Source organism: Elephantulus edwardii, unplaced genomic scaffold (genome assembly GCF_000299155.1).
Source record: "Elephantulus edwardii isolate Elephantulus edwardi_28Jun2011 unplaced genomic scaffold, EleEdw1.0 scaffold00043, whole genome shotgun sequence".
Lineage (NCBI taxonomy): Eukaryota > Metazoa > Chordata > Mammalia > Macroscelidea > Macroscelididae > Elephantulus > Elephantulus edwardii.
Genome location: NW_006399793.1, coordinates 15,061,699 through 15,076,170, shown reverse-complemented (window position 1 = coordinate 15,076,170; position 14,472 = coordinate 15,061,699). Strand labels below are relative to the sequence as shown.

General features: G+C 39.5%; 1 protein-coding gene across 1 annotated transcript in view; it reads right to left on the bottom strand.

Moving 5' to 3' along the window:
- ARSK (arylsulfatase family, member K) overlaps positions 1–14,472 on the bottom strand; it is a 68,791-nt gene that overhangs the window by 28,671 nt on the left and 25,648 nt on the right. Inside the window, 1 exon segment of the mRNA XM_006885392.1 lies at positions 1,306–1,588. Coding sequence (XP_006885454.1) covers positions 1,306–1,588 — 283 coding nt within the window.

The window sequence follows — 14,472 nt, the reverse complement described above, 5'->3', positions numbered from 1 at the left end:
CCATGGTGGACAGTGTTTGGCTGAGCTCCTTGATTAAAACAAGCTTGGAAGGAGAAGTGGCATTCACTTCCCAAATAGCTTGCCTCCAAAATAGCTTACCTCTGGAAACTCTATGAACTTGGAGAAAGGATGAAAGTTATACAAGTGTTCAGGTCTTTTGTTCATAGAGTCGCTATGAGTTGTATATGATTCGATGGAACTTAACAACAAATAACAACAAGGTTCACTTGATTAAAACTACGGTCTTTTAAAGTATTCGCTATGCATCTGAAAGTTGGACAATGAACAAAGATGACAGAGGACCCCTGGGTTATGGTGTCAGAGAAGAGTTGAATTGAATTTGGATTACTACCAAATTCACTGAATAGGTAGACTACATTGCATATGGACTACTAAAAGAAGAAACAAATATATCCTGGAGAAAATGCAAACAGGTGCTCCTTGGAGGCAAGGATGGTGAAACTTCAACTCATAAGTTCTCATGAGGGTCCAGTCCTTGGCAAAAGACATCATGGTGGAACAAATAGAGAGTCAGTGAAAGAGGGGAGGACCCTCAACAAGATGAATTCACACAGTGATTGCAACAATGAACTTGAGCATGGGAGTGACCATGAGGAAGTGCAGGATAGGAAAAGGATTCAATCTGTTGTTTATACGGTCACTATGGGTTGTAATAAATTTCAGACCTTGACAATACCCAGAATTCTTTATTTTTCAATCATCAGCAAAGTATTCCGAAAACTTTTTCAATATTCCAAATACAAACTCTACACCCATTAACCAATTACTTCCTATATTGTTGTTATGTGCTGTCGAGTCACTTGCGACTCATAGTGACCGTATACACAATAGTTCTGAAGCCTGCCTTGTCCTGAGCCAGTCTGACTGACTCTGATACACCTACCCCTATAACCCTAGTTACTATATCAATCCATCTCATTCGGGGTCTTCCTCTCCTCCACCCTTCTGAGCATGATGTCCACCTCTAAATATTGTAACCTTCTGGTTACACGCCCAAAGTGTGTGAAATGGAGCTTCAAAATCCTAGTCTCCAAGGAGAAACGTGGTTTCAACCTCTCCAAGACAGACCTATGCGTTTTCTTGGCAGTCCATGGTTCAAGACTCTGGCACTACAACTCAAAGGCATCAATTTTTCTTCTGTCATCCTTAGTCATTGTCCAGCTCTCTGATGCAAAACAAATAATTACAAACCATAGAATGGATCAGGAGCACCTTATTTAGTAAGGTCCTTGACAGTAGACTTACCTAATGCAATTTGTCTTTTGACACACATAGTATACTTACTTTTTCAAGCCAGTAAAGAGACGTGTGAAAAGTTGAAGCTCCGTAATTTTCTCCTGATGATGGCGAAGGGTAAGGGTGTGGTAAATTTAATCCCAAATAGAGAACAAAGGGTTGAGTGTAATTAACTGCTTCCTTTCTTAACCACTTTACTGCTCTGTCTGTATTTGTCCAGTCTTTTTCCATCACTCTTACTTTGGTCTTATTAGGGATAAGATCAACCACTGGCCTGCCTTCTTGTCTTAGTAAGAAAGCCACATCTCTTGTCCATGCTTCCACACGATTGCTATGGGGGAAAAGAAACAGATGCTCTCTAAGGCACCACAACATTTTAAAAATGGAATAATCATATACACTGGGAAATAATTTAAGCATTCAGAATAAAATTATACTAGACTCAATAAGAAAGTAGTGCAAATTAAAAAATACCAAGAATTTAAAAAAAAAAAACAACTCCAAGTCACCAATGTATCCATAAACAGTGATGATAAATTACTCAGAAAGGTCAACTTATGATGTTAAATTAAATAAAATTTACTCAGATTCCTAGCATTTCTCAATACCCAGATAAAGCAACTCCCAATATTAGGTGGTTTTCCTGTCAAGATACATGCCTGAAAGGAAGAAGTTCAAGTTGGGCTGAAGGCTTTGGCAGAAACTAAGATCCCAGGAATTGATGAGGTACCAAGTGACATGCCTCAACAAAGAGATGCAGCCCTAGACATGCTCACTAGCCTATATCAAGAAATCTGGAAGACAGTTACTTAGCCAACTACTGAAAGAGATTCATATTTGCTCCCATTCTCTAAAAAGTTGATGCAACAGAATATGGCCGTTTTGGACAATATTATTAACATGCAAGTAAAATTTAGCTAAAGATTATTTTAAAATGGCTACAAGAGTATATCAACAAAGAACTCCCAGAAAATCAGTCTTGATGTAGAAGATATCTTGGCAGCAGGGCTATCCTTGCCAATGTCAGATGGATCTTAGGTGAAAGCAGAGAATAACAGAAGGATGTTTATTTATGTTTTACTGATAATGTAAAGGCATTTGGTTGTGGGGAACATATCAAATTATATCTATTATTGAGAAGAACAGGAGTTCCAGAACACTTAATTGTGCTCATAAGAAATCTATATCTAGACCAAGAAGTAACTGTCTGAACAGAACAAGGGAATAGTTCACAGTTCAAAATCAGTAAAGCTTTGCATCAGGGTTGTATCCTTTTTCCACACCTATACAATCTGAACAACTCAATTTGAGAGTCTGGACTAGACGAAAACAAAATTCCTTACCATGGGCTCAATAGGTAGGGCCATGATATATGGAGAAAAGATTGAAATTGTCAATGTTTTCAGCTTATTTGAATTTGCCATCAATACCCAAGGTACGTGATGATTGTGTTATGTGCAACTGAGTCACTGGTGACTCACAGTGATTCCATGTACAACAGCTTTGAACCCTATCCAGTTGCCCTATGCTGAGCCAGTCTCACTGACACCAACACACTAACCCCCAATACTTTAGTTACTCTGGGGTCTTCCTCTCCTGTGCTGTCATGCTACCTTTCCAAGCATAATGCCCTCCAAGAACTGTTTCTTCCTGGCAACATGCCCAAGGTATGTGACACAGAGCTTAAAAATATTTGTCTCCAAGAAGCAACTTCACCCTTTCCAGGACAGACCTGTTTGTTCTCCTAGCAGTCCATTTATTTGTTCAATACTCTTCTCCAGCACCACAACTCAAAGGCATCAATTCTTCTTCTGTCACCCTTAATCATTGTCCAGCTCTCTGATGCACAGAAAGTAATTGTAAAGATCATGGCCTGGATCAGGTGCACCTTGGTCTCTAGCCTGACATCAGTTAGGGAGAGGTCCCTAACATCACCTTTTCTTAATGCAATTTGTCTTTTGATTTCCTGACTGCTGGTGCTTAGAGTGTTGATTGTCGAACTGAGCAAGCTGAAACTGTGAACAATCTCAAATTCTTGTCCATGTATTGTGGTCCTGCCAATTGGCCCAGTGATGAGAATCCTGATGTTTTCTTGATGTTGAGCTTCAATCCATATTGAAGACTGCAGTCCTTGACCTCCTGGAGCAAATCTCTCAGGTCCTCCTCAGTTTTGACAAACAATGTTGTGTCCTCTGTATAACACAGGTTGTTGATAGTCTTCTCTAATCCTGATGCTACATTCTTCCTCATAAGGTCCTGGCCTCCTGAATTACCTGTTTTGCCTACAGATTGGAAAGGTAAGGAGATAGGACCATCCCTGATGCACACCTTTCCTGATTTTGAACCATGCAGTCTGTCCTTGCTCTGTTCTGATGACGAATTCCTGCTCCAAGTATAGGTTTCAAACGAGCACAGTGAAGTGTTCTGGGATTCCCATTCTTTTCACTAACTACAATTTGTTGTGATCCACACATTCAATTGCCTTTGCATACTTAGTGAAACACTGATATTCTTTTGGTACTTTCTGCTTTCAGCCAAGATCCATCTGGCATTGGCTATGAGGCACAGCCTCCCCTAAACCTAGCTTTCAGTTCTGGCAGTTCTCTACTGTTGTTATGTGCTATCAAGTTGATTTAGACTCATAGTGACTCTGTGTACATTAGCTCTGAACCCTGCCCTGTCCTGAGCCAATCTTACTGTCTGTGACATGCTTACCCCCATTATTCCAGTTACTCTGTTAATCCATCTCATCCAGGGTCTTCATCTTCTGTCTTCTCTCTCCACCCTTCCAAGCCTGATGTCCTTCTCCAAGGACTGGTCTCTCCTGGCAACATGCCCAAAGCATGTGACACAGAGCTTAAAAAATCCTTGCCTCCAGTAAACAACTTTGTTTCCCCCTCTCCAGGACAGACCTGTTCATGCTCTTGGCAGTCCATGGTATATTCAATTCTCTTCTCTAGCATCAAAATTGAAAGGCATCAGTTCTTCTTCTGTCATCCTTAGTTATTGTCCAGCTTTCTAATGCATAGTAAGTAACTGTGAAGACCATGGCTCACCTTAGTCTCTAGGCTCACACTGTTGCTCCTTATCATTCTAGAGAGGTCACTGACAACCGATTTTCCTAATGCAATTTGTCTTTCGATTTCCAACTGCTGGTGTCAACAAGAGTATTGATTGTGGACCTGAGGAAGCTGAAATTGTTCACAATTTCAGTCTCTTCTCCATTTATTATGGTGCTGCCAAATGGATCAGTGGGTGAGAATCTTTGTATTCTTGATGTTGAGCTTGAATCCATATTGGAGGCTGCAGTCCTTGACCTTCTGCAGCAAATGCTTTAGGTCCTCCTCAGTTTCAGCAAGCAAGGTTTTGTCATCGGCATAATGCAGGTTGTTGATGAGTCTTCCTCCAAGTCTAATGCCATTTCCTCCTCATAAAGTCTCCTAAATGATCTGTTCCACATATGGATTGAAAAAGTATGTTTTCAAGACAATCAAAATTTTGAGCTTCTTTTGCCAAAGGTAATCACTGTATATTAATTAGGCCAAACAGCTCTTCCTGGGAACATCACCTTTTGATAACTTACAGAGTTTCTTCTTTTTATCATTGTTCTAAGTGTTGTGCCCCACCTCCAATTACAATGTTGTTATTGGTGTTCTTAAGTGCATTTCAGTTGAGTATGACTTAGAGCGACTCTATGAACAGGTCTTCCTAACTTTTGCTGACACTTCACCTTTCCATGCATGGTATCTCTTTTCTAGAAATAGCTTCTCCTAGCCTCCCGCGGAAAGTATGAAATACAAAGTTTTGCCATCTTTGCCTCTGAGGAGCACTGTGGCTGAATTTCTTCCAAGATGTACTTGTTCTTTTGGCAGTCCATGGGATATTTAGTATAAGCTCCCTGATTACTTAGCCAGTAAGGGATATTTAGAACAAATTTCCTTGTTTTCCACTTCATTTCTATGTATTTTCTCTAAAATATGAAGAATATGAATACAGCTTCAGTTAGGATAATAACAAAGGAGGGATTGATATTAAGAACCCAAAGATGGTGTCTTTTTGGCAGTCCGATGCTTAATAGGAAAAAGATGGGTCACAGCCTCCCCCGTGATATACAGTCTCCCAAAATTTTCCATAGGGGCAGTTATGAGTTGGTTTTGACCTGAGGTTAAGGTTTTAAATTAATGGGTAGATTCAAAACAACCCCTGGCTCACAGATTTTGCTATTTTTTGGTTCTTCTCGTTATAAATTTATTTGCAATAAGCATAAACGCACATTGTGTTTTTTGTATGCTAGCACTTCTCAAAGCATGGTCCTCAAGGTTGCAAATTTTGTTTTATAATACTAACATATTTCTTGCTCTTTTCACTCTCATTCTTTCATGAGTGTACAGTGGACAAGACCAGCCTAATTTATCCTAAGCTAGAACTCAGATGTGGAAGATACTGATCTCTATAACCTTAAGACAGAAGGGATTCCATGCATCATTATTTCAGTTGACATTAGATTTTTTTTTCTTCTTGAGTGACCACGGTCTTTTCCAACCTTCTGTAGAAATTTAAGAGCTATTTCTCTCCCTCCCCAAAATGACCACAATATATTCCTCATAAAGTTTCACATAATTGGTTACTTTGTTAAGTGTTCATAGAGTTTATCCAAAGCCTTTTATTTAGGGAGCAGATGGCTCAACCTGCTTCCCAGTCTGTCTTAATAAAGGAGTTCCAATGAACCCATGAATGTTGGGAAATCCTTTTGGAATTTGACACATCAGTGCAAAAAGTTTCAGTATCCGAAACAACTGAAATAATGAGTGGCAGTACAGCAAACTGACAGACAACTGCTGCACCACTTAGAACAACCTTCTCTCCAAACACAATCAAAAGCAGGATGAAGGGCCCAACCAATTTTTAAATATAAAGGCCTGCCCACCAGATCCTGTTTGCTCACAAAAGAGGCTTCCCACCCAAGCTGACTGTAAATAAGATCAGATACAGTTAATCAGTTTACACTTGATTGCTAACATAATTAGAGACAATCAGTTTACCCCCAGCTTTCAAGTATATCACAAACACCCACCAGGATATGCTATAATTTGCTATATGCTGAGCAAATTATCCAAGAAGCTGGACTCTGTGAAGAGCAACATGGCATAAGGATTGGAGGGAGACTCATCAATAGTCTGCATTATGCAGATAACACAACCTTGCTTGCTCAAAGTGAGCAGGACTTGGAGTACCTGTTGCAAAAGATCAAGATTGCTATGGACTGTGTCTCAATAACAAGAAAACAAAGATTGTTACCACTGGATCAATAGACAGTGTCATGATGGATGGAGAGGAGATTGAAACTTTGAACAGGTTTATCTTGCTTGTATCTACAATTAACACCTTTGCAATGAGCAATCAGGAAATAAGGAGATGCACTGCACTGGGAAAATCTGCAGTTAGGGACCTTTCCAAATTGTTGAGGATTAGTGATGTCAGTTTGAGGACTAAAAGGAGTGACATCCACTTCCTAAATAACATGCCTCTGGAAACTCCATGAGCTTTGGTAAGTGTTGATAGTTTTAGAGGGGCTTCAGGCATTTTGTTCATAGGGTTGCTATGAGTCCTGCTTGACTTGAAAGCAATTGACAACAACAACAAACGATGTCAGTTTGAGGGCTGAGGTGTGTCTGATTCGGGTCACAGCCTTTCCAATTACTAGCTATGCATCTGAGACCTGGACAATGAGTAAGGATGGCAGAAAAGGAATTGACACCTCTGAGCTGTGGTATTAGAGAAGAGCACTGAGTATCCCATGGACAGCCAAGAGAACGAATAGATGTCTTGCAGATGGTGTAGCCAGAGTGCTCTTTGGAGGCAAGCATAATGAGGCTTCGCCTCACATACTTTGGACATATTGCTAGGAGGTGCTATTTCTTGGAGAGGGACATGATGTTGGAATGGGTGGAGGGCTGGCAACAGAGAGGAAGACCCTTGACCAGGTGGATTGACATGGTGACTGATGCAATGGGTTCTTGTATGTTAGGAAGTAAGAGGATTGTGCAGGACAGATCTTTTGTTCATAGTGTCAGTATGAGTTGTGCTCAACTTGAAGGCACCTAACAACAACAATTGGCTACACCTTGCCCACCTGGACTTAAAAGTCAAGGTCTTTATATATATGATCCTCTGAGTGTGGGCCACAGACAAGGAGCACGGGCATCATGAGAGAAGTCCTTAGAACATACACTATCACTATCAGGTAGCATATTAGAACTACTGAATCAGAAAGTGTCTTACAAGCCTCTCAGGTGATTTGTAAGCAAATTAAAGTTTGCCAAACACCACTGAAAAGAAACAAAAATATTCTTTCTTCAACTTGGAAGGGTAACCAAAATAGGAACCACCATAGTATGAATAGAATAATTATTGTTCCTTGTTCTGAGTATAAAAATAAGGCAATGGTCAAATATACTACACAACAATCAGCAGTTGATTATTTCATGCAACAATGAAAGTCTTCACTAATATAAGTATTAAAGAAAATGAACATATTGCCAACTCATTCCTGCATAAATTTATATAGATGACCTTGCTGTGTGGGTTTTCCATACTCCTGGGCAGATTACCCATTGCTGTTAACATTGGATATAGTCACTTCAAAGATAATACAGGACTGTTACATAGTAACAATCACATCTGGAAAAATCAAAGATGTAAGATTGATGATGTGAACCTGACAGCTTTCTTTCAAGTCTAGACTTAAACTTTTACCTTCTTAGCGTTCTAATAAAATATTTAACAGAAATTTTGTAAGATTTCTGTGGATCAGGCACATATACACACACCCACACACATTACCAGTGAGCCTGAAGAGACTGGAACATTGTGTTTCTCAGGTAAATCTCTTACAGAGAAAAACGGCAATTCTGAATAACACACTTTAAAATTTCTGCATTAGTCTAACAAATTTTAAAAGTAAAACTGAGTTTGTACCCTTTCTTATTAAGTGCTCTTCTCTCAAAGCTTTGAGAAAAGTAAATCCATTTTGAGGGTGGAACTTAAAACATGCATTTCCTTTAAATATGTTCAATCATAAAAGGAATGCTTTACTTGAAAGAATAATACCAACCCTAGCAAATTCAGGCATGAAAATCTCTTTACAATATATATTTTTCACATACTCAATCAACAAGTTTTCTGTTTATTAATTGTATTGTTTTTATGATGAAATTTCTTTAGTAAGTGCTCCTTTTATTCATGGATCTTTCTTTTAAAAAAATTTTTCTCTGTAGTTTCCCCCCTCCCCCCCAGATCTCTTTTAAATATGATGGAGATCATACTTTTTATCCACTATATTATTGTTATGTGCTGTCAAGTTGTCCATGACTCATAGCGATCCAATGTACAATAGCTCTGAACTTTATCCCATGCTTTTTTGAGCCAACCTCACTGTCTCTGACACACCTATCCCTATTACCCCAGTCACTGCATCAGTCCATCTCATCCAGGGTCTTTCTCTCCAGTGCTGTCCATCCACCCTTCCAAGCATGATGTCCTTCTACAAGAACTGATCCCTTCAAAATCCTTGCCTACAGGATTGGTTTCACCCTCTCCGCGACAGACCTGTTAGTTTTCTTGCTAGTTCCTAGTATGGGTCACTATTCTTCTCTAGCACCACAACTCAAAGACATCAATGCTCCACTATACATTGTATTTTAAATGAAGTTCAGTTTGCATGTGGTGGGGGGGAGAGATAATCAGGAGCTTGTTGGATATAAGATTGTGTACTATACCTAGAATTTTCTAGTCTGCTGGTGAATTCATCACTGTGGGGACATCGATATCTAAAACTCTGATTTCCCAGGTAACCATGCTTATAGATCTTAACCGAGCATACAAAATGCCTTTGTTAGGAAGGTGCTTCGCTACCTAAATGACAATAAAAATGACAGTACCACTTTTTATTCACTTAGGCATAATAAAAGTTTCCTACAGTCCTTTATATAAAATTCAGTGCTGCAGGCTTTAAAATGCAAAAGATATTTCCCTTCTTTCTTTCCCTATCTCTTATGTAGAAAATGTCTTATTTTTGAAAATTTGCATTCTAGTCACATACTGGAAAGAGCTGCTGAATCTCGGTTTCTCCAAGGCTAACCACAGTTTAGTGAACAAAAGGACCAAATAGAAGGATAGGAAGATTACTTAGAGAAAAACAGAAATCAAAGGAATGAAAAATTAAATCAATTAAGAAATTAAGAGGCCTCAAAAATTTATCTAAAATAATCAAGAGGACTTGATCATGGAGCAAAAGGGATTTAAAAGAGGAGACCAGTCAAGGCTATTCTTATTTCCTGTTTTTTTTTGTTTTTTTTTCTTTTTGAGAAAGGAAACTACAGAGATTATAAAATCTTGTTTATACACGGAAAACATGTAAATGACTAACATGTAAATGATATTCTCCAAGTACTTCTCAGGTAATCTTTGAGCCTTCCCTGCTTCCTTACAGGAACTCTGGCTTAATCCTAAGGTTTAGACTTTGTGCACTAAGGCCTCGCTTTAAGAATGTCTCTCCGGCTTGGTCTCCTGATTTGAGGTTAATAATGTGCTACTTCTTTGGTGTTCATAAAATTAAAAATGGCATAAGTTTTAAGTTATATGATTTTAATTTTTTTTAAGTTGACAAATAAGACTGTAATATAATTATTTATCAACAATTCTAAGATCCTCTGCAATTTCAGAGGAGTTAAACTGTGAAAAAAGTATATCCTTGAAGAGATGAAATACACTCCTGGTCAGCCTTTTTTCTGACTCCGTGAAGGGAAACCCCTCAAAGAGCTGAATGTAATGGCTTCCTCCTCTAAATGGTGCTGACACCTTATTTTGCCTTGTATTTCTTAAACTCTATTGTAGTCACTGAATTTTTGTTTTCACATATTCCCTTCCTTTTGGAAAAATCATAATGTGGAAGGTAACTGTAAAGTTAAATCTCACTATTATTGAACAGCCTATGCTCTTCTCGAGCAGACTGAGACCCATTCCAGCAAGCCCTCAAATGGTTAACACTCACACAATGTTAAAGTTTTGCTAACACTTGGTCAACAAAAAAGTTAAAGTGTTAAAAACAGGAGATAAACTTCACTATGGGCAGCTATCAAAATCGGGAAGGGTCTATGCCAGGGATGTATCCTGTCTCCATACCTTTTCAATCTATATGCCAGGAATGTATCCTGTCTCCATACTTTTTTCAATTTATATGCAGAATAGATCATCCAAGAGGCTGGGCTGTATGAGGAATGTGGCATCAGGACAGAAGGAAGACTATCAACAATCTGTGTTATGAAGATGACACAGCCCTGCTGGCTGAAACGGAGAAGAATCTGAATGAAGAGATTGCTGTAGAAGGTCAAGGACTGCAGCCTTTAATTTGGATTGATGCTCAACATCAAAAAGACAAAGATTCTCATCACTGAGCCAACTGACAGCATTATGATAGATGGTGAAGAGATTGAGATTATGAACAGCTTTCATTTGCTTGGCTCCACAATCAACACTCTTGGTACCAGCAGCAAGAAAATCATGATGTGAATTTCACTAGGAAAGTCAGCTGTCAGAGAACTCTCCAGAGTACTGAAGAGCAATGATGTCACTCTGGAGACTAAAGTGTGCCTGATCCAGGACATAGTCTTTGAAATTGCTTGCTATGGATCAGAGAGCTGGGCAATGACTAGGGATGATAGAGAATTGATGAATTTGAGTAGTGGTACTGGAGAAGAGTGTTGAATATACTATGGACTGCCTGGAGAACAAATAGGTTCATCTCAGAGAGGATTAAACCAGGCTGCTCCTTGGAGGCAAGGATTCTGAAGCTTCATCTGACATATTTTGAGCATGCTGCAAGGAGGGTCTAGTCCTTGGAGAGGGACATTGTGTTTGGAAGGTTGGAGGAACAGAGAAAGAGAGGAAGGCCATCGATGAGATGTATTGATTCAGTGACTGGGGTAATGAAGGTAGGTGCGTCACAGACTGTAAAGTCGGCACAGGATAGAGCAGTTGTCAGGACTATTGTACATCGGGTCTCTATGAGTTGCAAGTGACTCAATGGCAGATAAGAATAACAACAATGGATGGGCATTTAAGACATTAAATTTTTATAATTAAATGGAGGGGGAAGAGAAGGGTTGTAATTAGATTTCAGGTTTGGAACTTTTCCTTGTAGTTTCAAGAAACTGATGAGGCAGTTTGGTAGACCTGGGGTAGGGGGTTTGTGGTGGTCATTCAGCTAAGAATTTGCTTGTCATTACAAGTGTGTGTCTTCTGATAGCAAACCAAAACAAAAAATAATGGCAAGGTCTTTGATGGTTGTAAGAAGTTATGGTGAATAATGCAAGGTGTTCTAGATGCTGAATTTCAATATATGGAAGGGGTGGTGGTGGTATTGTTTTTTATCATGGAGTCAGAACCAACTCATAGCTGACACTCCAGTGAGTTTTCAGAGGCAGTTAATCACATGGCAAGAGATTGTCCAACAGGGTGGAGAGTCCTTAAAAGATGATAAATGGATTTCTCTCTTCATTACAAGGCAAAGAATAAAACAGAACAGTTTAGTGTGGAGAAAAAGAATCTAAAAGTACATGTGATCTAAGATTATACCAAGAGTGGGTATGGTGAGATGAACACAGACTTATTCACCAGGAAGCAGGGAGGCTAGTTTTGAGTTCTACCATTCCTCTCTTTATCACTTAGTTCTATTTCAAAAGCTTTTTACTTGTGATTTAGAGGCCTGGCAAGAGAAAGAAAGATTGGTGTTAACAGGCTATGATTTGCTTCCATGTGCTGTCTGCCAAGATGCTTAAGAGTTTTGCCCACGACAATTCTCTCACTTTAGAAGTAGAACTTCATTTTTTCATTGCTTCAGAGGATTAAAACTGTGTCTTGTCTTCAGAAAAACACTGCTGTTGTTATTAGGGATTGTTGTTAGATGTTGTCAAGTTGACTGTGACTCACAGTGACTCCAAGAATAGATCTGAACTACGCCCTAATCCCAAGCCATCCCCACGTATTATAGACTTCTGAATTATCGTAGTAATATTGAGAAGAGAAGCCTCCACCCCCACCCCTCCAGTCCTATGCCATCACCACAATGGTAGGAATGTTTCTGTCTGTTGCTGCAGCCATAATATCAATTCATATCCTGAGGGGCTGCCACCAGCTTTTCCAAGCATGATGTTCTGTTCAAAGGACTATCCCCTCATGATCCTTTCTTCTATGGAGTATCTGGCTGCAATTCTAAAACAAGGTTGTTCTCTTCATAGTCCATGCTATGTTCAATATTCTTCACTAGTACCACAACTCAAAGCCATCAATTACTCTTTGATTTTCCTTATTCATTGTCTAATAACTTTCACACGCATATGAAGCAACCGGCTTGGGTCAGCTGCACCTTAGACTATGAAGTGTTATCCTTGAGCATCTTGAGCACTCTGAAGACGTCTTTTGAGGCAGATTTATACATTACAGTGTGTCATTTGATTTCTTGATTGCTGCTTCCATGGGGGTTTATCCAAGTAAAATGAAATTATTGACAACTTCAATCTTTTCTCCACTTATTATGATATTATATATTGGTCCAGAAGAGCTCTGATGGCATAGTAAATAGAGAGTTGTGGTGTTAACCCAAAGGTGGGGCCTCTCTGGTGAGTCAAATCCACGAGTAATCTGGGAGAAAGATAGGCAATTTATAGTCTTCTATGCAATTAATTTATCCTTCAGTTTCTACAACTTAGAAAATGCTAAGCAAATTCATCCTTTTTTATTTCTTACTCTAGCTCTTTGCACATTTCATTATAATACTTTGCTTTGTCTTTCCAAGCTGCCCTTTGAAATCTTTTGTTCAGCTTCTTAACTTCTTCCCTTTGGTTTGGCTTCTTGGTGCTCTAGTGCAATATTCAGAACCTCTTCTGACGTCCATCTTGGTCTTTTCTTCCTCCTCTGTCTTTGTAATGACCCTTTACATTCTTCATGGATGATATTTTTGATAGCCTCCCACAGTTTATCTGGTCTTCACTCACTAGTGTTCAAGGCCTCAAACCTATTCCTGAGATGGTCTTTAAATTCAGATGGGATAGACTCAAGGTCAAACTTTGATTCTAGTGGATTAGATTTTATTTTCTTTAGCTTCAGTTTGAGCTTGTGTCTGGGTAGTTGATGGTCTGTCCCACCTAGCCTAGTTTTCACAGCTGATACTAAGCTTCTCTAATGATTTTCTCCAAGGATATAATCAATCTGATTCTTGTGTAGACCATCCGGTGAGGTGTAGTCATAATTTGTGTTTCTTACAAAATGTATTTGCAATGGATAAATCACTGATTGGGCAAGATTTTATCATTCTGTCTCCAGCCTCATCTCTCACCAAGTCCATGTTTTCAGACTGTTGGACCTTCTTTCCCAACTTTTGCATTCCAGTCACCCATTATTATTAATGCATCTTGATTGCATGTTCGATCAATTTCAATTCTAACAGCTGATAAAAGTCATCTGTTTCCTCCTCTTTGGCTCTAGTTGTTGGTGCATATATTTGAATGATAGTGGTATTAACAAGTCTTCCTTGTATGCATATAGATATTATCCTGTCACTCACAACATTGTATTTCAAGATGGATCTGAAATGGTCTTTTTAACTATGAATGTGACCCTATTTTCCCTCACATTCTTTGGGCATGGTGCCAGGAGGGACAAGTCCTTGGAAAGGGACTTTATGCTTGGAAAGGTGGTGGTACAGTGCAAGAGAGGAAGACCCTGGATGAAATGGATTGACTCAGTAACTGGGGCAATGGGGGTAGGTGTGTCAGACAGTGAAACTGGCTCAGGATATGGCAAGGCACAGCGCTATTGTACAATGGGTGGACCATGTAATCTTTGGCATTGTTGTTGTTGTTGTTAGGTGCCGTCGAGTCGTTTGCGACTCATAGCGACCCTATGTTCAATAGCCCTAAACTGTGCTCTATCCTGTGCCAATCTCATTGCCTCTGACACACCCATCGCGAGTACCCCAGTCACTGAATCAATCCACCTCATAGAGGCTCTTCTCCTCCTGCGCTGTCCCTCCACTCTACCCAGCATGATGTCCCTCTCTAAAGACCTGTCTCTCCTTAAAACATGTCCAAAGTATGTCAGACGAAGCCCCAGAATCCTTGCCTCCAAGGAGCAGCCTGGTTTAATCCTCTCTATGAT